Here is a 24513-nt window from a genome sequence, read left to right as displayed (position 1 = left end):
ATTGTGATATATGGTGTTTGCCTGTACTCTCTATGATATAAAAGGGTGCCATGTGTTGCCTGTACTCGCTTCGGAATAAAATAATAAAAATTGTGTTGTGTACTCCCTTTGGGATATAATGATACTGTACTCGGGATCAAATGATTCTATGTTTTTCCTGTCCCCCTCCCTTTCAATTCTGTTTTGAACTCCCTTCGGGAAAGAAGGATTCCAAATGTTTCCTGTGTTCCCCTCGGGATAGGATGATTCCATGTTTTCCTGTTCTCGCTTCGCGATAGAAGTAATTGCATGTTTTTCCTGTATTCTCTTTCGGGTAGAAGGATTCCATGTGTTTTCTGTAGTCGCTTCGGGACTCCATGTTTTTCCTGTTTACATCGTTTGGGATACAGTGTTTCAATGTTTTTCCGTACTCCCTTTCGGGATAGACGTTCATAATGTTGTTCATGAACTCCCTTTGGCATAGAAGGATTCCATGTTTTTCGGGATAGAAGGATTTGATGTTATACCCATGTACCCTCTGGGTAAAAAGGATTCCAGATTTTTCCCAGTACCCCTTAGGTTCCCTGTAGCCACACCTTTTTGCATAGAATGATTCCATGTTTCCATGTATTCCAAAGACGGTCAAGAAAGAGCATAAAAACCGACCGAAACCTGGTGCTTTGATTACGCCAACGCTTCACGATCATGGCGACAAATTTCTCTTTGTGGCCAACCTACTCTGCGAGGCAAATTTCTTTTCACTTTTTAGTAGTTTAATGGAACACTCATTTAAGATGCACTCCGTGAGGCAAGTTTCTTTTCATTTTGTGTAGTTAAATCGGACACTTATGGAAGATGCACTCAGTTAAACCGTAAGTGAAAAATAGTAGTAATAAATGTTTTTATTTTTTTGGGGGTATGGAAAGCCCTTAAATAATACTCTTTCCCTGAAGAAGCCACTCCTAAGCCTCGAGTCAGTTTCTGTAGATCAATTCAGCACACTTACATCTCATGGATGTGACTAGGCCTACGTTATATCAATGAAGGTAGAAATTTATTGGACAAACCTAAGTGACTGTCCAATATCCATTATCAGTGCACGTACATCCACTGTAGAAACCTTTGGGAATTTCCAATGTCTAATATCGATGTAAGGTAGACATTTACTGTACACACCCACGTAAATATCCAGTGTCCAATATCGATGCAAGGTAGACATTTAATGTACAAACCCTAGTAAATATCCAGTGTCCAATATCGATGTTCAAGATACACAATCACTGTACAAACCCAAGTATAATGTCCAATGTCCAGTGTCCAATATTGATGTACAATGTATACATTCACTGTACAAACCTGTGGGAATGTCCAAAATCCAATATCGATGTAAGGTAGACATTCACTGTACAAACCCAAGTAAATGTCCAATGTCCAATATCGATGTACAATGTATACATTCACTGTACAAACCCAAGTAAATGTCCAATGTCCAATATCGATGTACAATGTATACATTCACTGTACAAACCTACAGTAATGTCCAGTATCCAATATTCACTGTACAAGTAAATGTCCAATGTCCAACATTGATGTACAACGAAAGTCCAATGTCCTATAGCGAATTACGAAGGTGTTCGTTCACTCTACAAACAATTTAACGTCCAATATAGATGCACAAGGTACACAGTCATTGTACACCTATGTGAATGTCCAATTGCCAGTAGAAAGCTAACTTTATTGTAACTACATCATCTTTTAGCAGTGCTACATTAGCCTACGGCAATATCTTAACATACAATAATTAATTTACTTTAACAAAAAACATTGTCGGACTCTTAACCTAGATATATTTCGATTGAAGATTTGCTCTGACATAGTCAGCTAATAATTAACAAGAGGTCCTATTATCTGTATTCAATCTTTCATCGACGGACAATATTGAGGCTTTATTAAATTGTCTAAATGTAGTTATTAAATTAACCACTGTCCATCTCAACCTTAGTGGCCTTCGTGCAGAAACATTTACAAAGCAAGAGGGCATTGGCTTATTCCCAATAGTATTGGGGCACAGGAAATGTATTTATTCGCAATCAAATACGGTAGGTATACAAAAGTATTGCATTTTATTAGGATGGTACGATACGTGTAATTTTTTTCGATAGTACTGCGTTTTTGACACAAGGGTACTGCGAATATTCTTCGCAATAGAATTGTGGTATTTAAAAGGGGATGGGTTGGGGAAGTAGTTGTTCGAAATTCACAAGTATAATTCATTCGTATAATAGCTATTGTGATTAATTTTTGTGTGTGATGTGTATAATGGGCAATTCTATTACGTGTGTTTGTTAGCACGGCGTTTTACAGTATTGTATTTTTGGCAATAGTGTTTCGGATAATTCGCAATAATATTTCGTTTCTCGCAGTAACAATATTGTCCATATTTAGTGTTAGTGTTGCAACACTCAGTGTTGTAAATAGTTCGCAATAGTTGGCATATTGCGTTAATTCGTAGTTTGCAATGGTGTTTTACTTGACCGATCTAATTTAAAAACATTTAAAAATGATTGAAAATATTTTCTTTCGAGAGACAGAAAATAAATAGTTTACAATGTTTAGTGTATATATGCAAACATTTCTAGTGCTAATTGAAAATGCCTTAGGTTGTTATGACTTTAAGGTTTCCCAGCAGAAAGACTGTAATCAAATACCCTTAAATAACCAGTCGGTTGTGAGAAAGTGTCACTTTTCCCGCCAACAAACACTCGAGTTGAAAATAACCTTTATAAGTGTTCATTCGTTGCCTTGAGAGCTTTGTCATGGGGTGTGTGCTTAAGGCGGACGTCAGCAACTGTGACTGGAAAAGGGTGGCCATGAAATACATATAAGATGACTGACACTTCTTGTTATAGGCCTATGCGTTTTTCCTTGTAGGCCTATGCTTTCTTCTTGTCGGGCTTAGACTTGTGGACAAGTCGTTAATTGTCCCACGCGGTGAGATAGTCAAGTTGCAGCGGTGCTCTGTGCGAACTGCTGGTAGCGCGACTACTGCGCGCTGCTCGACTTCTACTCCACATAAATGTGGAGTAGAAGTCGGCAACCAGCAGTTCGCGCGAGAGCAGTGACAACTCGACTATCTCACCGCGTGGGACCATTAAAGACTTGTCCACAAGTCTATGTCGCTGCCGGGCTGTGCTTTCTTCTATGAATCTGCTCCGAATATCTAGCCCTCATTAAATATTACCCCAACCCACAATGAGTGAGTTCCTAGTCCATCAATCAGACCCTTGTATCCAGGTTATTTGACCGCTCGTCTGAACAGGGTTTACAAAAGGGGATTTCTGGTCAAAATGAGAGACTCTCGCCCCTTCGAGCGATCTGTATCACATTTCATATCAAGTTTTATTTGCTTTATCCAGAAGACGATCAAAGCATACTGATCGAAACGTCGAGTCGAAACCAACGGTTTAATTCAGAACCGCCCAAACTCGTTAAAGAATAGTCATTACATCGTGTTGCCGCAGACCTTTCCATATCAAGTTGTCTTCAGCAAAAAATTGCTGAGCACACTAGTTTAACAGACAGGTCCCAATTTCATAGAGCTACTTAAAGGCAGTGGACACTATTGGTAATTACTCAAAATAATTATTAGCATAAAACCTTATTTGGTAACGAGTAAATTGGGAGCTGTTGATAGTAAAAACACTATAAGAAATGGCTCCCTCTGAAGTGACGTTGTTTTCGAGGAAGAAGTTATTTTCTACGATTTTGTTTATTTATTTCTTATTTACCCTGGGGAAACCTCTCAGTGAAACACTGTTCTTCAGAGGTGACCAGCAACTACATACACATTAAAACATTTAAATTGATTTTTTTAAATTTTTTTTCGAGACCTCATATTATTTAGAATTTGAGGTCTCGAAATCAAGCATCTGAATGAGCGCACAACTTCGTGCGACAAGGTTTTTTTCTTCTTTCATTATTATCTCGCAACTTTGACGACCGATTTGAGCTTAAATTTTTACTGGTCTTTGAAAATTACCAATAGTGTCCTCTGGCTTTAAGCAGAAAGTATTGCTTAACAGATGCCTGCTAAGCAGAAATTAGCAGGGTGCCCGTCGATTGTTCGACATGTCACATAGTCGTTTGGCGGGTAACCTAATACTGGTGAGCATAATTTAGTTGTGCTTAGCGTGTTTAACCAGCTCTATGAAATTGACCCCTTGTTACCAGCCACGACTTTGCCTCAGATTCTACGTGTGTTTGAACCGATTCTTGATAATTTTGATAACAGATTCCGGGTCAAACTGACCCAGAAATGGGTTAAAACGGGACTCGAAATCCGGGTCAACTCTGACCCGGGTCCTTTTTATAGAGTGTATCATGAATTTAAAGTGCTGTCAACGCACCTGAGTAGGCCTCGACCAAATTTGTGTTCCATTTCGTCACTTAAAAAAACAGTCTTTCAACAATGCACAAATCAAAGGAGACGTTGTATGGGGAAGCCCGCGATTATCGTGTCACAAACAGTAAGTCAAGTTGCAATCCAACCCTGCCATGGATGTCAACATGAATCCAGTGGGCCGGGAATCATGAATGATTCATTTTTTAAATCTTGACTTAAGTTGATTGATTTAACGGAATCAATTCCAACGGGCGTATTTACTTCTCTGCTCCCGTCTGCTTTTTAAAAACCACAATGATATACTGTTTTCCCAGATTTCCATGAGCAAAACTGACTGCCCAAATTCTCGTGAAAATTACAAATTCCAAAGCTTAAGAAAATTGAGTCAATCACTAACGGTACAGTTTTGACATTTTTCCACAACAACGTAAATATTTATATCTGAAACTAGACTTGCCATCGATTAGTGAAGCCAGCGGTCATACTTAGAGAAGAATATTTCCATTCTAATCAGATTGCCATTATGATTATTCTGGACGTTGATTAAACTGATCTTTAAACAGTCTTTGCTTATTAATAGCGTCAGTTGCAGACAACATGGAACAAAAAGACTTAACGTATGGGATAGGCCTTTTTTCTTTTTTTAAAGTCTGGCATACTCTTTTGCTACACTTTTAAGCCATTGGACACTTTCGGTAAACAGTATTGTCCAAAGGCCCACACTTCGTGTATCACAACTTATATAAAAAATAACAAACCTGTGAAAATTTAGGCTCAATCGGTCATCGGATTCGGGAGAAAAAATGGGAAAACCCACTCTTGTTTTCGCACGTTTCGCCGTGTCATGACATTGTGTTTAAAATAAATCCGTAATTCTCGATATCGAGAATTGATAATATTATTGTTTTAATGTTTTCTCAAAAAGTCAAGCGATTCATGGAATAATATTTCAATAGAAGTCTTTCACCATTACCTTCTTTGTAAATCTGTGAAGTTTTTTTCTGTTCCGAAAGTGTCCAATGGCTTGAAAGACTTTATTTCTATTACCCTGTTTCTAATAAAGAATCAATACTTTACAACCCGCTTTTCAACGGGTTTTTTCTTCCACAGATATATATTTGATGACGTTCATGTCTGTGTGCTTAATTTATTTCGATGTTGGCAATCTAAATAAGTAATGACGGTTTAGGGGGATTACCGTTCAATTACTGTTTTTGTTATTGTCTCTGTATCAGCAGACAGAATTATTGACAGAGGGTACGTCTGGTACCGACTGTGTAATACCCACCGATCCTTCATGTTATAAATGAATCAATTGTTTTTCGACAATTATTGGGCGAATCTGAAGTTTTTTCTTTACCGTATAAGCCTGCACAAAACATATAAAGTGTAGTTATTCTCTATAGACTGTGCCAATAATAAATCCTGTCAACCGCGCCCAAAGTGCATAGAACCTTCCATAAAAATGTTAAACTCGTAAAAACATTGAACCCATATGGCGTACCTGTTTTTCGTTACTAGACAAAACAAGCTGCCGGTGTACAGTTTAACTATCTTGAACAGAGATACCTTTTCAGTAAATATTTTTTGTTATCAGCATATAGTATTAACAAATTTTCATAATGGGTGATTAGGTTTATGGTATGTATAGGAGAGGGTTACATGTACTTTTGATAAAACAATGATGCACCATCGCTAGTTATTAATGAGTAGTTCAGTCGATAGAGTCAAGGTAAAACAGCAGAAGAACGCGACCATATGTGCTCCAGATTCTGTCCTGTCTGATATTTATCTTTAACACGGGTCGTTAAAACTATACAGGTGCGCCTTTACGTGAATGTCGAGCTGTGGTCTTTATTATGACGTCAGAAAGCCAAGATCCAGAACACAATTAGAACCCGTGTATAAGATTAGGATCGCAATAAGCATGCGTGTTCTCTATTTTTGCCCGGAGTTACATTTTCAGGAAATAAGATTTTGTTGTGTAATTGCATTTCATATGTGCATACACAATTTTATGACGGGTAATTAGGTTAATGTTATGTAGAAAGAAAATGGTAAACTGTACTCCACAAAACAAGGATGCACCCTCATTGAAGTAATAATGCGTGTTTTAATTGGTGGATTCAGCGTAAAACAGCAGACGCGCACGGCCATATGCCCTAGACTCTGTCCTGTCCTACATTTATCCGAAATCCAAAGAGGTCTTTTAAAAAACCTACACTTTCATCTTTACGTGAATTTGGAGTTTGGGTCTTTATTAAGACGTCAGAAAGTCAAGATCCTAAACGAAATTGGAACCCGTATCTCCTAAACATGTACGATAATGTGAGATCGGGATTGCAATAGGCGTAGTTGGCACGAAGCAATACAACTTTATTTAGGCCTAAACTAGTGCAAAAAAAAAAGTTGTTATCTAAATTGCATCCCTTCATTATTCGTCAACACATTGTTATACAAAAGCAAGTGGTTTCAAACAAGCTAGGTTCATTATTCTTTGATCAAAGATTCAAAATACTCTACATAATTATTCAGATTAGGCACATCATTTTTTGACCAAAGATTTCAAATTACTTTATATTAATTATACAGTCCACAACGGGTGGCCTCGTTTCACACAGAAAGGTTTCAATATGGATAGATTTAGAAAGGTTTAACAATATATACATTCCGTACAATGTAATCTCCCATAAGCGGATTCAATATAAGTCCCAATGTCCTTGGGGCCTTTATGGAATATAGTGTTCTGTAAGTTGTAGTTTGTTTGATATCAACCGCGATATATTTTCTGCTTTTAAAGGAAACCGGCCGATCACAATCGGTGGTGTTAATGGTGTTTCCTGAGTATGCATACAAAATTCATCAAAGACCTCTTGCGTCAGCTGCTAAAAAAAAAACCTTCTCTTTCGTAGCCTCTAATTTTGAAACAGCCCCCCCCCCCCCTATCTTTCCGCTCGGCATATTTTCAAGAAGCATCTGAAATCACACATGTTCCCACAATGATTGTTTGGTTATTTGTGATTTTAGTTTTTAATTTTGTATCACAGTTGTTATGTTTCCATGAACCGCTGTGATCTTGATGAAATGTCGGTATATAAATTATGATCGTTTGTCAAATTATAATTAAACATGTCAACATTTTATACATAACTTAAGTTCTAAAGATGGGCCTGAAAAGTTTTCTGGGAAAAGTTTTGCTTGAAGTTTTGAGGGGGGAACACAAACTGGGTTAAAAAGCAGTGTTGCAGTCGCGAGACCAACACCCGATGCTTGAAATCATAAGTGCCGATGCTGGTTACCAACAGTGTCCAGTGCCTTTAATATCTGATCGCAGCATCCGGTTTTTATCTGTCGTTATTGTATTTTTTCTAGCACTTTTTTTTGTAGTATTATTTTGTTGGGGGGGGGGGGCTTTTTCCAGCATTTTTCATAATCCACTTTACTCTAGACATAATAATTGATTTATTTTAATTTTAAGTGCACCACATACAATAATTTCAACACACTGTCTCCGCCGAAATTAGGGTACAGTTTTATAGGAAACACTGGCCAATTAAAACGACTGTAGATTCCGCAATGCATTTTTCTTTTTTAACAAGCCCTATTTCAACACTCTTGTGATGCTGTTATCTTTTTGTTTATAGCTAGGGCCTCGCATGATCTGACATGAATGTACAAAATAATACCTTAATGCATCGTCTGTGTGTAAACGAAAAATAGTTTTAAAAACACTTTCATACGGACAAATATACAACTTTTTTTCATCTGTTAAACTTTAGTTCAATAGTCATGATTTCAAATTAGTTTCACTGGTGTGGGCGTCAACTGGGGCACCTACCCCTCCCCGTGCCCCCCCCTTCCCCCACCCCCCACACACCTTCAGTAACGCCACAGCACGTTCAAGGCAGTGGACACTAATGGTAATCACTCAAATTAACTATTAGCATAAAACCTTACTTGGTAACGGGTAATGGGAGAGGTTGGTAGTATAAAACATTGTGAGAAACGGCTCCCTCTGAAGTGGAGTAGTTTTCGAGAAAGAAGTAATTTTCCCTGAATTTGATTTCGAGACCTCAAGTTTAGAATTTGAGGTCTCGAAATCAAGCATCTGAAAGCATGACACACAACTTCATGCGACATGGGTGTTTTTTCTTGTATTATTATCTCGCAACTTCGATGACCGATTAAGCTCAAATTTTCACAGGTTTGTTATTTTATGCATATGTTGAGATACACCAAGTGAGAAGACTGGTCTTTGTCAATTACCAATAGTGTCCATTGTCTTTAATACATATTTATAAACTCAGTGTTGTTGAGTTTTTCCCTTTGGACAGACATAACATTTAACAATGAAAAGTCAAAACTGAAGAAGTTGTAAGGAGAACTGTTGTTTATTGGACGATTTTAACAGTGCACCTCGTCAGTTTATATTCTTATTTCAGAACAAACATACTTTACATTTCATATTACTAAAGCTGAAATAAGCGCTTGAGTTTTATTCGAAGTCTTGAACAGTGTACCTCGTCGGTTACATTTTCTTAATCCAGAGTAAACATGTGTGGGGGTTGAGTACATTAGCACATTAAAATGTATTGAGGTTATGAGATCGACTGGAAAGCCCGTTGGTCGTATATGACATCAGCCATCAGTCGCTGAGTGGGGAATTAAATCCCGAGACATGTGACGAGCCTGTATATATGATGTTTAACACCCTTAGAGCAGTCGAGGGGGCAGGCGGAAGAACCACCTCTATAATTTCTTTTAATAACTACAAAATGTGTGGATCAATTCCGCTGATTTTGTTTTTGATTTTACCCTTAAACATCACTCTTTCATATACGGTAGTTATTTCTGGGTTAGTAGAGTCAGAGATGACACATAGTGTGGGATGGCAGATCAGTCTATAATGGACCCATTATAACGTGCACGAACAAGCCCTAGAAAGTGCACAAAAACTGTTGAATTATGTGATCTTCACATGTGTAAAATGTTCAGATTGCTTTAATCTTTTAGTGTGTGGGTCAAGTGACATTTATTTATCTAGTTATAGACCATTAGAACAAGAACTGTGCCCATATTGTACACGTAAAGCAATCTGCCCGTTCCGATCGGGCCCCACGGGTCCTGCTTGTCATTAATGGGGCTGTTCGAGGAGTTGATTTGGCCAAATTCTCCGTATCTTGGAAACGCATCTCTGACTCTATGTTTTGATAAACGGCTCAGGAAGCCTTTGCGACTGTCTTCGGCACGCGGGGATACTGAAAATGTGTTTCAGAAGCAACAATTCAAAAACTTAAACATAGTGAAAAGGTAACAGCGTTTAAATTATATTCAATGATCAAGATTACGATCCAAATTTCTACGTCGATTAGTCTACAATTTGATTTGCGAGATTGTGAAACTTTGTTCTATCTACACCTCTAACCTGGGTATGTATATTTTTTTGCTATTTTGTGAGGAATCAGACGCCCGAGGGCGAGATCAGTTCGCAACAGATCAAAGTCTAGTATTGCACGGTGCTTCACAGTGCATTTTGATTACTGATTATAGAATATTCCAATTTCCAAGAACTTGAAATTCAATTCTTGTAATTGTGTCCAGTCGTTGCCGTGATTAGACGAGGACTCTTTATTTACCCAACGTAGGCAATCATCAAATCAACTCGCTGACTCACAGATGCATTACATAACTGTTACATAACATGATAATTATAATTTATAAGTCGCTACTCCATTAAGATCATAGTGCACTTGAAAAGACGAACATGGAAAAGTGCGAGTCTTTAGACTTTACGAAATGTAGATAGAGTAACAATTCCAAATTATTGGCCAAGCTCAACGAAATATTTGTGGCCTAGAACTTCGTTTGCTCGAGGAACACTCAAGTGAGTGATGTCACGCGGAGACCGAATTAATCCTGGAGGAGTACGTGTAATGTGACAGAAAGTGGAAATAATATCGAGGGGAAGTTTCGTTCAAGCCTAAAAAAAAAATAGCATTAGGATTCGAACTGTCTCTATAGCTACCGGGCAATCTCATTACACTGCTCTAGGGTGGCAAAGGTTGTGGGTTCGAATCCCACCCGAGTGATATGCCTGGTGTTTTTTTACAGAGCTCGGGTAAGTACTGATTATACAGTGCTAACACACATCAGTGTATATGGGTAAAAAAAAATTACTAAACTTTATCCCCGACTCAAATTTCCATATAGAGAAGCGAATTGAGCATCTTCCTCTCGTTTGAACTTTCAGTTATGGACACTTTATGTACAACCGCCCAACACACTGAGTGCAATCGACTTGTCGACAACTCGTCGCCTAATTTCCTTGCTGTAATCCACGGCTTAGTATGTTTTTTTTAGTAATAACCACATAACAACCTGGTTGGGAACTAATTAGGTTAAGTTGCCTGGAGTGGTTTTAAAAATATCAACACAAATTTATTTTGTTAAAGGAATACGTTGCCTTGGATCGGACGAGTTGGTCTATGAAAAGCGTTTGAAACCGTTTGTTATGGAATGTATATGGTTAGAAAGATGTTTTAAAAGTAGAATATAATGATCCACACAAGTATCACTCAAAACTAACACGGTCGGCCATTTAATGGGAGTCAAATTTTTGACTCCCTTATGGGAGTCAAATTTTTGACTCCCATAAATGGCCGACCGTGTTTGTCGACGAGGTAAAACGAAAACCACGCAATTTCAAGGCATATTTGTGTAGATCATTGTATTATACTTTTACAACATCTTTCAAACCATACCGATTTTATAAGAAACGGTTACAGAACGCTTTTCAAAGACCAACTCGACCGATGCAAGGCAACGAGTGTTCCTTTAAGGGTGTATCATTCCCTTGTTGCAGTCACATGGTGTATGTGTGTGATGGGGTTGGGGGGGGGGGGGGGGGGTCCAAGTCACAACTCTTGAAAATGTGGGTTTGAAGGAGACAATATTCAAAAAGAGGAATGAATAAAGGCTCACTGCACTCAGAAAAAGAATGGTAAAAAAAAGTTATGTTAAATGTGTTAAGTGAAAAAATACTTAACATAAGTAAAAATTAATGAAAAATTTAAACAAAATGTTTGTGTAAATAAAAAACTACTCAAATAGTTAGTAAAACTAATAGTTTACATAACTTTGCAACTTTATACACATATTATGCAAATTTTACTGAACTGGTTGTAAAAGTTTACATGGTGTTTAGTAAACCACGATATTTTACTCAAGTATTGTGCAAAATACGCAGCGTGTGACTTGTCTGCTGGGGTCGCGCTCTGCAGTATACCACAGTGTAACCACACACAACGTAACGAAATGGATCTCATGAAAAAAAACCTTCTTGAGTGGAACTTCCCTCATTTAGTTGAGACGTTTGAAGGTAAGTACTATAACATATTTCTGTATTGATGTTATTATCTGTAGTGATAGACTATACACGACTCGTTAGCACGAGTTAGCACAGATAAAGGGACAGTTGAACGTCATATTTTGACTGACAACACTTTTGAACAGTGACTTGAATATCACAAATACATACGTAGGTCTGATCAATGGTCCCCGTATTGTGCACATAGTACACGTACAGCATGCATCGTTGAAGACCATTGTACACTGTACATCGCCACTGTGTTAAAGCACCACCACTGCATACAGCCACGGTGCATCAGGCCAATGATTGGGCTAACTTTAATCTCTCATTTGTTCAGAAGAACAATCAAATAACTTTTCAACATTTTGTCTTTACAAGATACTGACAAATGATACAACTGACTTAAAATGCAAATTCTGGGAGAGGGGAATCGCACAAACACATCTACCCTTTGTTTATTTTAACCTGTTAAAGGAATTATTCAAGAAATCTCACCCCCCCCCCCCCCACACAAAAAAAAGGACGAAAGAAAAAGAACAAAAAGAAAAATCAGATAAAGATCAAGAAAAATCAAAGTTTTCAGGTAGCCTACTGTTATGTGGGATTGCATATATAGCACCAAAATTATCTCTCCTCCTGGGATCCTATCACCTTATTCCAGAACTGCAAGTCTCCATCATTGAACCTTTTGTTGATTTGTTTATTTTTTAAGCCCCTATGTATTTGTTTATTTATTTTATTTTATTTCAATTTGTATTTGTACTTTTTTAAATTTATGTGCATGTACATCATGTACAAATTGTATTGCACATACATTGCAGTACTGGAACGTTGTCTCTATTGATCTATAAGTGTTGTAATATGATAATTAAACCACTTTTGATATAAAATAATGGTTTAATCTGACATTGTGTGTACCCCATCCTTAAGACAATCAGATTAAATCATTATTTTACAGCAAAATTGGTTTAATTGTAATATTACAATACTTTAAGTTCATTACAGACAATATACACGTGTCATACAATTTGTACTGCACCCCCATTGAAATTTAACCTATTGTGTTTAATATTATTCCCCTTTATGCAGGAAAACACAAGTTTGGACCAGTATTTGAAAGACATCAACAGGGACACCAGATCGCAACCATGCTGATATTAGGTGGGTCTGCACTGGCTCCACAGCAAGTGTTCGTAATTTTTGAGCAAATGCATTTGAACAGTCATCCCTTGTGAAAGCACTGGATGTGTGTTTCAAAACACATTTTGTCTTCGACTTGAGCTACCAGGAGGAGTGTTCTGGCGTTTGGGAGTTCATTGAATTGGTTGTGTTTGAACTCAAAGGCGGTGTGAAGAGCAGCACTATTCGAGAGTTCAGGGCTTACTGTTCATCTCATGATGCATCTGATTAATGTTGACCATTCCATAAGCATTGTAGTTAAAGAAGTTCTTGCACAAAATGTTTGCAAATACGTATCAAAATCATAAGAGATGTGATAGTTGTGATAGTTTGGATTTATGGAACAACCTTACAGTTTAAATAGGAACTCAAAGGTCAAATTCAAATTTGTATTCAACACCCTTCCAGTTTTGTCAAATTTGTCAAAATGTCAAATTCAACGCCGTTTTGATTGCTTAGCGACAATGAGGATAAACCAATAATTCCCCATACAAATTGTTCAAACCCAAAATTGAATTTTTACCTTGGAGTTCTTCTTTAAGCTGTGTTAGCCTGGAAGTATTTATTCTGACCTTGCCAATTAATGTAATTTGACCATTCCAGAAGCATTGTAGTTAACCCTCTAGTCCCTGCACCGCCCGAGTTTCTGAAAACCAATTTTTCAAGATTCTTGCAGTAAATAACTGGAATCGTAGTTCAATTTTTAAAAGATAGCTTAATATTTATGCACAATTTTTTACCCTTCGGTAATGTTTGTATAAAAGTACAAGCTCCCATTGGGAACAATAATCGGCTCTCGAATATTTTTTTGGAAGGATAAAAGACACAATAGCTTTTCAAGGCTTTAATCTGACTCAATGCTCAAACTAATTAAATGCGAAGGCGTTAGTTTTCGACAATATCAATATTAATGATGAATAAATACAGTTTCCTTTGTGTTTACTAATTGGTATGAGCTAAATTATTTCATCGTCATTAGCTTCGATGAAATAATTTAGCTCATACTAATTAGTAAGCACAAAGGAAACTGTATTTATTCATCATTAATGATTGATGATATTGTCGAAAACTAACGCCTTCGCATTTAATTAGTATGAGCATTGAGCCAGATAAAAGCCTTGAAAAGCTATTGTGTCCATTTTATCCTTACAAAAAAATATTCGAGAGCTGATTATTGTTCCCAATGGGAGCTTGTACTTTTATACAAACATTACCAAAAGGGTAAAAAATTGTGCATAAATATTAAGCTATCTGTTAAAAATTGAACTGCGATTCCAGTTGTTTACTGCAAGAATCTTGAAAAATTGGTTTTCAGAAACTCGGGTGGTGCAGTGAAAGTTCTTGCACAAAATGTTTGCAAATACGTATCAAAATCATAAGAGATGTGATAGTTGTGATAGTTTGGGATTTATGGAACAACCTTACAGTTTAAATAGGAACTCAAAGGTCAAATTCAAATTTGTATTCAACACCCTTCCAGTTTTGTCAAATTTGTCAAAATGTCAAATTCAACGCCGTTTTGATTGCTTAGCGACAATGAGGATAAACCAATAATTCCCCATACAAATTGTTCAAACCCAAAATTGAATTTTTACCTTGGAGTTCTTCTTTAAGCTGTGTTAGCCTGGAAGTATTTATTCTGACCTTGCCAATTAATGTAATTTGACCATTCCAGAAGCATTGTAGTTAACCCTCTAGTCCCTGCACCGCCCGAGTTTCTGAAAACCAATTTTTCAAGATTCTTGCAGTAAATAACTGGAATCGTAGTTCAATTTTTAAAAGATAGCTTAATATTTATGCACAATTTTTTACCCTTTCGGTAATGTTTGTATAAAAGTACAAGCTCCCATTGGGAACAATAATCGGCTCTCGAATATTTTTTGGAAGGATAAAATGGACACAATAGCTTTTCAAGGCTTTAATCTGACTCAATGCTCAAACTAATTAAATGCGAAGGCGTTAGTTTTCGACAATATCAATATTAATGATGAATAAATACAGTTTCCTTTGTGTTTACTAATTGGTATGAGCTAAATTATTTCATCGTCATTAGCTTCGATGAAATAATTTAGCTCATACTAATTAGTAAGCACAAAGGAAACTGTATTTATTCATCATTAATGATTGATGATATTGTCGAAAACTAACGCCTTCGCATTTAATTAGTATGAGCATTGAGCCAGATAAAAGCCTTGAAAAGCTATTGTGTCCATTTTATCCTTACAAAAAAATATTCGAGAGCTGATTATTGTTCCCAATGGGAGCTTGTACTTTATACAAACATTACCAAAAGGGTAAAAAATTGTGCATAAATATTAAGCTATCTGTTAAAAATTGAACTACGATTCCAGTTGTTTACTGCAAGAATCTTGAAAAATTGGTTTTCAGAAACTCGGGTGGTGCAGTGAAAGTTCTTGCACAAAATGTTTGCAAATACGTATCAAAATCATAAGAGATGTGATAGTTGTGATAGTTTGGATTTATGGAACAACCTTACAGTTTAAATAGGAACTCAAAGGTCAAATTCAAATTTGTATTCAATACCCTTCCAGTTTTTGTCAAATTTGTCAAAATGTCAAATTCAACACCGTTTTGATTGCTTAGCGACAATTAGGATAAACCAATAATTCCCCATACAAATTGTTCAAACCCAAAATTGAATTTGACCTTGGAGTTCTTCTTTAAGCTGTGTTAGCCTGGAAGTATTTATTCTGACCTTGCCAATTAATGTAATTTGACCATTCCAGAAGCATTGTAGTTAAAGAAGTTCTTGCACAAATTGTTTGCAATAAAGTATCAAAATCATAAGAGATGTGATAGTTGTGATAGTTTTGATTTATGGAACAACCTTACAGTTTAAACTGTGTTAGCCTGGAAGTATTTATTCTGACCTTGCCAATTAGGTAGATTTTTTGTAATTTTTTAAATTCACTGAAATTGTTGACTGATTATGAAACATACAGAAAACCCCATTTTGCACATGTGATGTTTTGGATTGTTAATATTATTACCATTAAATTTTTATTAAAAAGTTGTTATCTTGAAATTCATGTTGTAGTCGCCAAGTCTCAGTATTTATGATGTGTCCATTTATTACAGCCCTAAACTCCATGAAATAACACTTTGCTAGTATTCAACACAAGCATTGTGTATATTATTACCAGTTTTAAAGGCACACAGTTTACATTAAAAATCGGTAAAATCTATACTTCAAAATTGAGTAATTATTTTACATGAGTGGATTTATACCCAGCAATTCAGTAAAAAAAATACCCAATATTGATGTAAAGTTTTACACAACTATTTACATTGTAAAGCGGTAAAGTCTTACGTCACAATTAAGTAATATTTTACATGAGTGGGTTTACCCAACAATTCAGTAAAGAAAACTACCCAATATTTATGTAAACTTTTACACAGCTATTAAGCAAGATATTACCCAACGCCTGTTGGGTAAAGTTTTACCTAATAGTTATGGTGTTCGCCCACTACATCTAAAACAGGTAATATTTTACACAAGTTGTGTAATCTTTCCTCTGTGTGTGGTGGTAATTTGAGCGGATGTTGATTTGGACAGCTCATAATCAACTGTAACTTAACATGACAATATTAATGATGCCCGTCTAAAAATACAATTCCAGAAATGAAGGAATAAATTACGCATTTGTAATTAGTAGCTATAGGGATTATGAATTTGTAATAAGGAATTGCGTATTCGTGATTACAATACCTAAGCTCCAATAAAATGAATTTTTAGTCTTTAATGCAAATTTAATTAATTTATTTATGTATGTGTTGTTCCATCTCTTTGCATGCTACAAAAAACTTCAGCTCAAAGGTTTTTCGCCTTATTGGCTAGTGTTTAAAAGAAATAGAACCGAACAAAAAAGTGATTAGGTCATTGTTGTTGACGTGTTTTCAAAAGCATCAATGGAAGATGCATTGTAGAACTTAGCAAGCCAAATAAAAACGATTACTCGAAATGTGTTTTTTTTTAAGTCTGTGATTCTCAATCATATCCGATGCAACTTTAACATCTCTTGTATTGTTGCGGTACCCGCTGCCAAAACATAGGATTCAAACTGCCTCTAGCTACCGGGCAACCTCGGTAGTCTAGTTGGTAAGACACTGCTCCAAATGCAAGGGTCGTGCGTTCGAATCCCACCCGAGTAACATGCCTGTGATATTTTTTTCACAGGACTCGGGAAAGTACTGAGTATACAGTGCTAACACACATCGGTGTATTGGTAAAAACCAACATTAACATCTGAAAGAACACAATTTTGAGGGTTTTTTTTCGTTAATATTCTCTTGCAACTTCGATGACCAATGAAGTCAGAATTTTCGCAAACTTGTTATGGTATGCATTAATGTTGGAATACACCAAGTGTATGTAACGGTCTTTGGCAGTTACCAAAGGTGTCCAGTGTCTTTAAGGCGTAGTTATTTATATGACATTTACGGTGTACTTTGACAAGGGCTATCATTTCGCGCGCCATTTAAGAAGTTTCAAATTGCCGTGACGAGTTAGGAAAGTGCTGCGACTTCAGGAGTATTGTATTGGCTTACGTTTGGGTATGCCTCGAAAGTTTGAGTGGCTTAACAAAGTATTCGTCTCAACTTGCCAAAATTACCATTATTTGGTGTAGAATTTCTTAAGAACTATAGACTATTTCTGAACAAAATATTTCTGTGGAACTTCCATCCATTTAAAAACGATGCCTCGGATAAAAGTTACCAAAAAACTCACCATTTGTTAGTGTGGAATTTCCTTAGAACTAATAGACTGTTTGTGAACTGAATATTTCTGTAGAACTTCTATCCATAATAAAAAACAATGCCTTGGATAAAACTCACCATTGTTTGGTGTAGAGTTCATCTCAGTCCTCTCCAGAAACGGCAAGAGAGTCTTGGAATAAGTGAAGGCGACCACCACCTCAAGTTCAGGAAAGGTCTCAAGATCTCTGAACAATCTCTGCATATCTCCATATCCCATGGTTTCCCCGACCACCAACTGAAAGGCCACACATATACCTCTTTTGGAGGCATGCAAAAGGAAATCGTTCATCGCAGAGCGACCATAGCTGTTGTCCACGGCAATGATTGCAATCCAGTTCCAACCATAGTGGCGTATGATATCAGCAATGACCACTGTCTGGTAGCCGTCGTCCGGAACCGTCCGAAAGAAAGTCCGGTACTTTTCCCGGTTGCTCAGTAAAGTACTCGTTGCGGAGTAACTTATCAACGGCACACCGAAAATCTGTAAAAAGTCCGCCATCGTAATGGCGGACTCTGAGGTATCGGGTCCGATGATCACAAGAGATGGTTCGTTAGTTTTAGGGAGATCTGCCGGTGAATATGTCTGGGGACCACTGCTGTTGACCAAACGGAGGCAGTCCATGCAAGCCTGGAGCCCTATGCTTTTGCGATTGCAGATATCGTGTATTTCGTAGGTGAGAGACACATTTGGGAGGAAATCGGATCTGTTGTTGATTTCCTCCACGGCGAACATCATGGACCTTGCCCGGAGGTAGGATAGAATGTGGTAGTTTGAGCACCGTTCGCGAATCGGTCCGGCCGTCAGGCTGGAGTCGTCCACCACGATACGGTAGTGGATTGAGAACAGACCACACAGATTCACCAACTCCCTTGTCTCGCCCAAATGACCAGGAGGACCCGATGTCAAAACCCGCGATATCATCATAGTAGATAGCACTAACGTTATCAAGAGGTTCGCCATAGGTAGCAGCCACGCCCTAGGCAACATTGTTATTCCACGATTACATGCAGATGTCGTACACGACTTGGTTACCAAAATCATTCGTTTTGAGCTCGCCGATTGAAATCGTACCCTCTCTTGCTGTGCTTGCCACTCAGGTGATCACGAAAAAACACCATGCATCAGAATCCAACGCAGATCACTGTGCTGTAGAGAGATCGCCCGCCCCTGAATGCTCGCGTAACTATAGACTCCACTTGATGCTCGTTCAGATTTAACATCAATCCCTGTTTCCCAACAGATAAGAGCGGCAGGCGATACGCACGCTGTCACTTCACCTGCGCCTCCACACTGTTACCCCCAACAACGCTCAGTTTGGGAGTGCGTTTCTTTTTGCTTGCCTTGGTCTCCGGTTTCCAATTCCCCCTGTGGGGTCGAGCACCACTTGACCACAGGGTGTTGAGGGTTTTTCTAATTTACTTGAAACGACACTATTGAACGTATGACTTTGACTCGTTGAGGTCTCTTACTCCTTCTCAGAGCAAGGACTCATCCCGAGATGATGACAGCAAAGGGAGGAGGATGCCAATAATACTGTTATCTTGCAGGCACGTCAGGCTCTATCTTGTCATCCGGGGGTGATGTGTTTATTTCCTACTTATTTTTAAGGTTTTGCCTCCCTCCGGAAGCTTTGGCGCAATAATTGCTTTTTTAGTATTCCACTGGCAAGAGTAATTGTCATCCTTAGACATTCATTGTCTGAGTTTGATTAGAAAAAGGCAGCTTTTAACACATCGATGCCTCAAACCGAAAAGGGGTAAAGATTGCCTCATAACAGCGTTCTGGTATTAGTGCAGTTAAGTCATGATTGCGACATCAGTAGATGTCACTGGAGAAGCCTTTTACTTTCTTTTCGAGAACGTGACAAACAAGCAAAGTATGTAATAGTCTGAATATTTCCAACTTTACATTTTATCCCATTTTAAAATCGGGTGGATTTTTGTTAATGAAAGTCGTTATGTTTTGCGGGTTGCTTGCACGGTCTCTGATCCCATGAGGGTTGTTTCTCCCTTTTCTAAACACTGTACTGAATGATGTTAAACACAGCAAATACTAAGTATCACGCAGGGCAGTATAATATTGCAACTATATTTCCAAAATAGTCATTTCAAATAGTGTACGAAAGAAGTACGAACTTCACGAAGACGTCAATTTAATATTTTAATAGAGGGCGCTGTGCATGCAAATCATGCACGGCTCTGAAACCAAGAATATAATCCGGGGAACGCCAAGTGAGTCATTTAAGCAGGAGCTTATAACAAGTTTCTGTAAAGCGCAGTTGAGCATGAAATCATTTACAAATTATACATCTTGGCTGTTGACCTGTTTGCGTTAACCATTTTTCCCCTTTCTGCTAGCTTCGATTGTGCTTATCATGGCAGCTCTATCAAACCATAGAGAATCAAACCGGACCAAGTTTAGTTGTGAAACAGTTATATTTTTGTATCCATGGATCATTATTGTTATCGACACAATGATATGACGTCTCGTTGGTTGCTACACATGCGATGGCCAGTGGTGATATGACCCCAAAAACCTTGGGAAATCTGTCCACTCTGTCCCCCATAAAAGTGCGGAATTTACATGGGCTGGACGAGGAAAATTCAAAAGAGGGCGCTATCTATCATTATATTAGTACACAGTTTCCCTTGTGGGGGTCATTATATCTCCTGCCGCTAGGGTACAGCATTATCTCCTGCCACACCGGCCATGTAAAACCATGGTAAAACATTACATATTCAAGTTGTTAATAAAACCATTATGTTTAGACAACTGCATAGGTTTTTAGTGATAGTACGTTGTGGTTATCAAAGTGGGTAACTAAACACCCTTGCGATGACATATGTGGCTTTGTTATATTATTCTCTGTCGTTATACAGACTAATTGTGTTATTGTTGATTCTTATAAGTGTATTGCTGATCCAATAACCAACATGCTTGTCATCACCTCATGTTTAACTTAGTGCAACCTCATGTTTAACCTCATGTTTAACGACATGATGTTCGTGTTCACTTTGACACACAGAAACCGTTTGAAACTAGTTTCCGTCAGTCCTTACGTCAGCTTCTTCCTTGCAAGTCCTATACCGGTAATACCGAAGCCTCTTTGTTTGTTGTTCAAGCCTTGTTAATTTGTTGGCATCCCACTCCCAAGAAGATACTGTGAGGTATCGCGTATCATTGCGTCAGTACATTCTAAATGCAGAACAACATTATCGGAACCCATGTGGATCTTTTTTATTCTACTTTAAAAATATCTTCACAACCAAAAAAAGTGCCGTAATCGTCACCGTTTGATTTTTAAGTTTGACATTTTGCAGCCCCGAGATAATAATGGGTTTTGATCACGACAAAAGGATCGTGAAATTGGATGGGCTACGGTTCTATGACCGGTAAACTGTAATGGTCTCTGCTTTCAATGACCACTTTCCACTTTCTCTCCCTCCCTCTTTCCCTCTCTTACGACTACTCATAAATTATTTTTATGACCCGATGTTTATGTTGTTGTTTGTTGTTATCTCGTGTAATTAGTGCACCCATTGTGGCTGTATGTGCACTTTTGCATTTATGGTTTCATATTGAGTCAAATGGCTAAGACTAGAGATGTTGGCATTCTGGCCGTAGCCATTGAAAGCCTTGACTGTTGTTGTCCGCTTGAAAAGAACAGGGCCCAATTTCAAAGAGCTGCTTACAAAACAGTGTAGATTTTCTGCTTACTGAGAAATTTTATTTATTTGACAGCACTGCTAACCGTTAGCAGCTTTCCAACATCGAGTTGTGACGTTGGAAATAAAAAGGTATTTTACATGCCTTTTGATGGTTATTTAGTAGTAGCACCATGGTCATGCAACCCGTGTTTGTACACTTCCAGTTCGTGCCTCTTGTCAGAATGATGACAAATCAGCCAACAGTGTGATGTGACCGAACGCGGTCAGTTAGTTATCAGTCAGTTGCGTCGGAGCGTGCGTGAGCACACCGGACCCGTCCGCTGTTCCTCCCGAACCGATAAAACTCTCTAAGCATTGTCGATCCGCACGGGAGTATCGTTTTCAATTTCCGTCTGTTGTTTTCAGCTAGTGGAGATACATCACTAACAGTTTTTGGATGGTGTTTTATTATCTCTCGTGAGAGAGAAGTCTTTAAAAGATTTCGTGGATCACTGAAACAATACCTAAACTTACGCAGAACCCTATTTCAATCTTAACAGAGGAAATCACAGGATCGGAGAGTGTTTTTCTCTTCTAAATAGGAGAGTGAAGTTCTCGAATTTTGTTGTGGATCACTGATCTAATTCCCAATTGTTTTCATAACTCGATTTGAATCTTTTCACGATGTATGAAACGCAGATAAATGACACCGTGGTTGTAGAACAGACATGTTCCCTTGTAGTGGAGATCTTCACGTTAGTGTTCTACCCACTGGTGATGATAGTTGGACTTCCTGGTAATTGTCTCATCCTTCGTGTGTACTGGGCTAAACCATTTAAGACCAGCACAACGGTGCTCATCATGGGGCTAGCCTGGGCGGACCTCTTCTCTTGTTTGTTCATGATCTTCAGGGCCGCCTCAAGCTGTCTTTTAATCAACCGACACATACGTCCTGAGTACAACGGTTGCACAGATTTGTTGTTATTTACCGCGATTGCGTCTTCGCTGATGATCACCAGCGTGATCGCGTTTGATCGGTACGACTGCGTCTGCCGACCACAACGGCGTTTCTTCAATCGAAAACGGGCGCACGTTGCAGTGGTATGCTGCGTTTTCTACTCGGCGACCATCAACGTGGCGGGAATTGTTGAACTTTTCGCGCCTTCACCGTTGACGGGTCAAATAACACTGGTGTTCCAGGTACTATGCTTCATGTCTGCATTATTTATAATCATTATATGCTACAGAAAGGTATACATAACCATAAGAAAGCATGTGAAAACTGGTATATTCCCCAAAAAGTTTGCAAACAGAAGACAGTCGTCATCAAAAACAAACATTATGGTGACATCGGTCATTGATGGTGTACAAAACAGTACTCCAAACACTAGCTCAAACTTAGAGGATGCACTTGATATGAGTGTCCATAGAATTGACTTTAAAAAGGGTACATTAACTAAGCAAGCTTGGATTCATGAACCTTCCTCAGATGTATCCACTGAAAGGAGAGTGACGCCAGCAAACTCAATATCTGTTCCAAAGGACAATTTCCTCATCAGAGAGCGCAACATTTTGGCTGCCAACAATGCTGGTACACATGCGAGTACAAGTACATTGGTAACCACTTCCGTGAAGCAAAGTATTAGGCCTGCAGTGAACCCCATTCAGGCATCAGGTGAAATGCCCGTAAGTGAACCCAGCCCATCTGCCGACAGAGACGAGAAACCCCCGACCGTCCCCAAAAGACCCGTCACAAGCCTACAGCGAAAGACCACGAGGATGCTGCTGATAACCAGCGTGGTGTTCCTCATCTCATGGCTGCCAAGGTGGGCGTACGTTGCCCTGCTCGTAGTGGACCAATCACCCATGGTAGTTGTCCACCCGAATGTCATGCTTGGAGTGGGTCTGAGCTCCCTGTTGGAGTATATCAACCACGCCATTAACCCGTTCATCTATGGCTTTGCCAACAGACGATTTAAGAAGGACTGCAAGATAGAACTGCAGAAACTCCGATGTTGATAGATCACAACCAAGTTTAGGTTAAACCTTGTTGAAGATGACTTGTTGACATTTTTATTAATCAGGGTATGATCCAAGCTTCTAATTTAAGTATGATCTACTTGGCATACAATGCTCGCACCTCACCATGGATATTATGTCACCTTTAAAGGCAGTGGACCTCAGAATAAGATTTTGAGGTCTCGAAATCAAGCATCTGAAAGCACACAACTTCGTGTGACAAGGGTGTTTTTTCTTTCGTTATTATCTCGCTACTTCGACGACCAATTGAGTTCAAATTTCACAGGTTTGTTATTTGATGCACATGTTGAGATATACACCAATTGAGATGACTGGTCTTTGACAATTACTAATAGTGTCCACTGCCTTTAACGATCGCACCTCACAGATACACAATACCTTTTTCCTGAAAAGGGTGTAACCTCACTTAGTGTACCCTTATAGAAAATAACAGACCTGTGAAAATTTGGGCTGAATAAATTGGTCGTCGAAGCTGCAAGAAAGCATATACAGTAAAACAACACCCTTGCATAGCGTTGTGTATTTTTTTTATGCCTTTCTCGAGGTGAAAACAAGTACCCATCTCTTTTAAACTGCATAAGTTCGAAGGGGAATATTTTGTCACAGTGTTTTATAATATCAACAGCTCCCCTGAGTGCTCTTAATTATTAAGTTATTAAGGTCATTTACTTGTTGGGTATTTGCCCAAAGTACTCCCTTCCTTTAACACCCACGTGCAATTATAATTCCAGGCACGACATTAGTCAGAAAAGAAAGAGGGAAAGTGCTATTTAGGCACAGTAAGACTTTGTATTGTGTTTTTAAATGTCTAACTGCACACTCTGTTAGAAACGAGAAAATATGATCGTCATCTGAAAACAATAATTTTTAAATTAAAATACGTTGCTTGCATTCTGCACAGGCTAGGCCTTCCCGTTTTCACACAAAAAACTGTTGAACTATGGTGCACAAAAAGCAAGACAGGCTTATATTCCGTTAAAAAAAAAAAAAAAAAAAAAAACTTTCACCAGCAACCCATCAAAATTCAGACAAAGGTCTGAAATTTCTCATCTAGTAAAATTGAATTGAGTTCAAATTACAAAAAACTCAAGCTTTTGAAAAACATTGTTAACTGACA

At 38.2% G+C, this 24513-nt stretch overlaps 2 protein-coding genes across 2 annotated transcripts in view; one reads left to right on the top strand and one right to left on the bottom strand.

The window, feature by feature from the left end:
* Positions 1-18696, bottom strand: part of LOC117307423 (extracellular calcium-sensing receptor-like) — a 77674-nt gene extending 58978 nt beyond the window's left edge. The window contains exon 1 of the mRNA XM_033792168.1: positions 17787-18696. Within this exon, the coding sequence (XP_033648059.1) occupies positions 17787-18696 (910 nt within the window). The remainder of the gene's footprint in view (positions 1-17786) is intronic.
* Positions 18697-22040: 3344 nt separating this feature from the next.
* On the top strand, positions 22041-23375 carry LOC117307421 (tyramine receptor 1-like). The gene has a single exon (XM_033792166.1). It carries the CDS (start codon positions 22041-22043, stop codon positions 23373-23375), a length of 1335 nt encoding a protein of 444 aa, XP_033648057.1.
* Positions 23376-24513: the final 1138 nt, after the last annotated feature.

The sequence above is a fragment of the Asterias rubens genome, chromosome 2, assembly GCF_902459465.1.
Source record: "Asterias rubens chromosome 2, eAstRub1.3, whole genome shotgun sequence".
Classification (NCBI taxonomy): domain Eukaryota; kingdom Metazoa; phylum Echinodermata; class Asteroidea; order Forcipulatida; family Asteriidae; genus Asterias; species Asterias rubens.
This window is presented reverse-complemented; position numbering and strand designations above follow the sequence as displayed.

Bases quoted from the DNA above. Each gene is read 5' to 3' on its own strand.
- LOC117307421 (XM_033792166.1), top strand. From the start codon at position 22,041: ATGTATGAAACGCAGATAAATGACACCGTGGTTGTAGAACAGACATGT.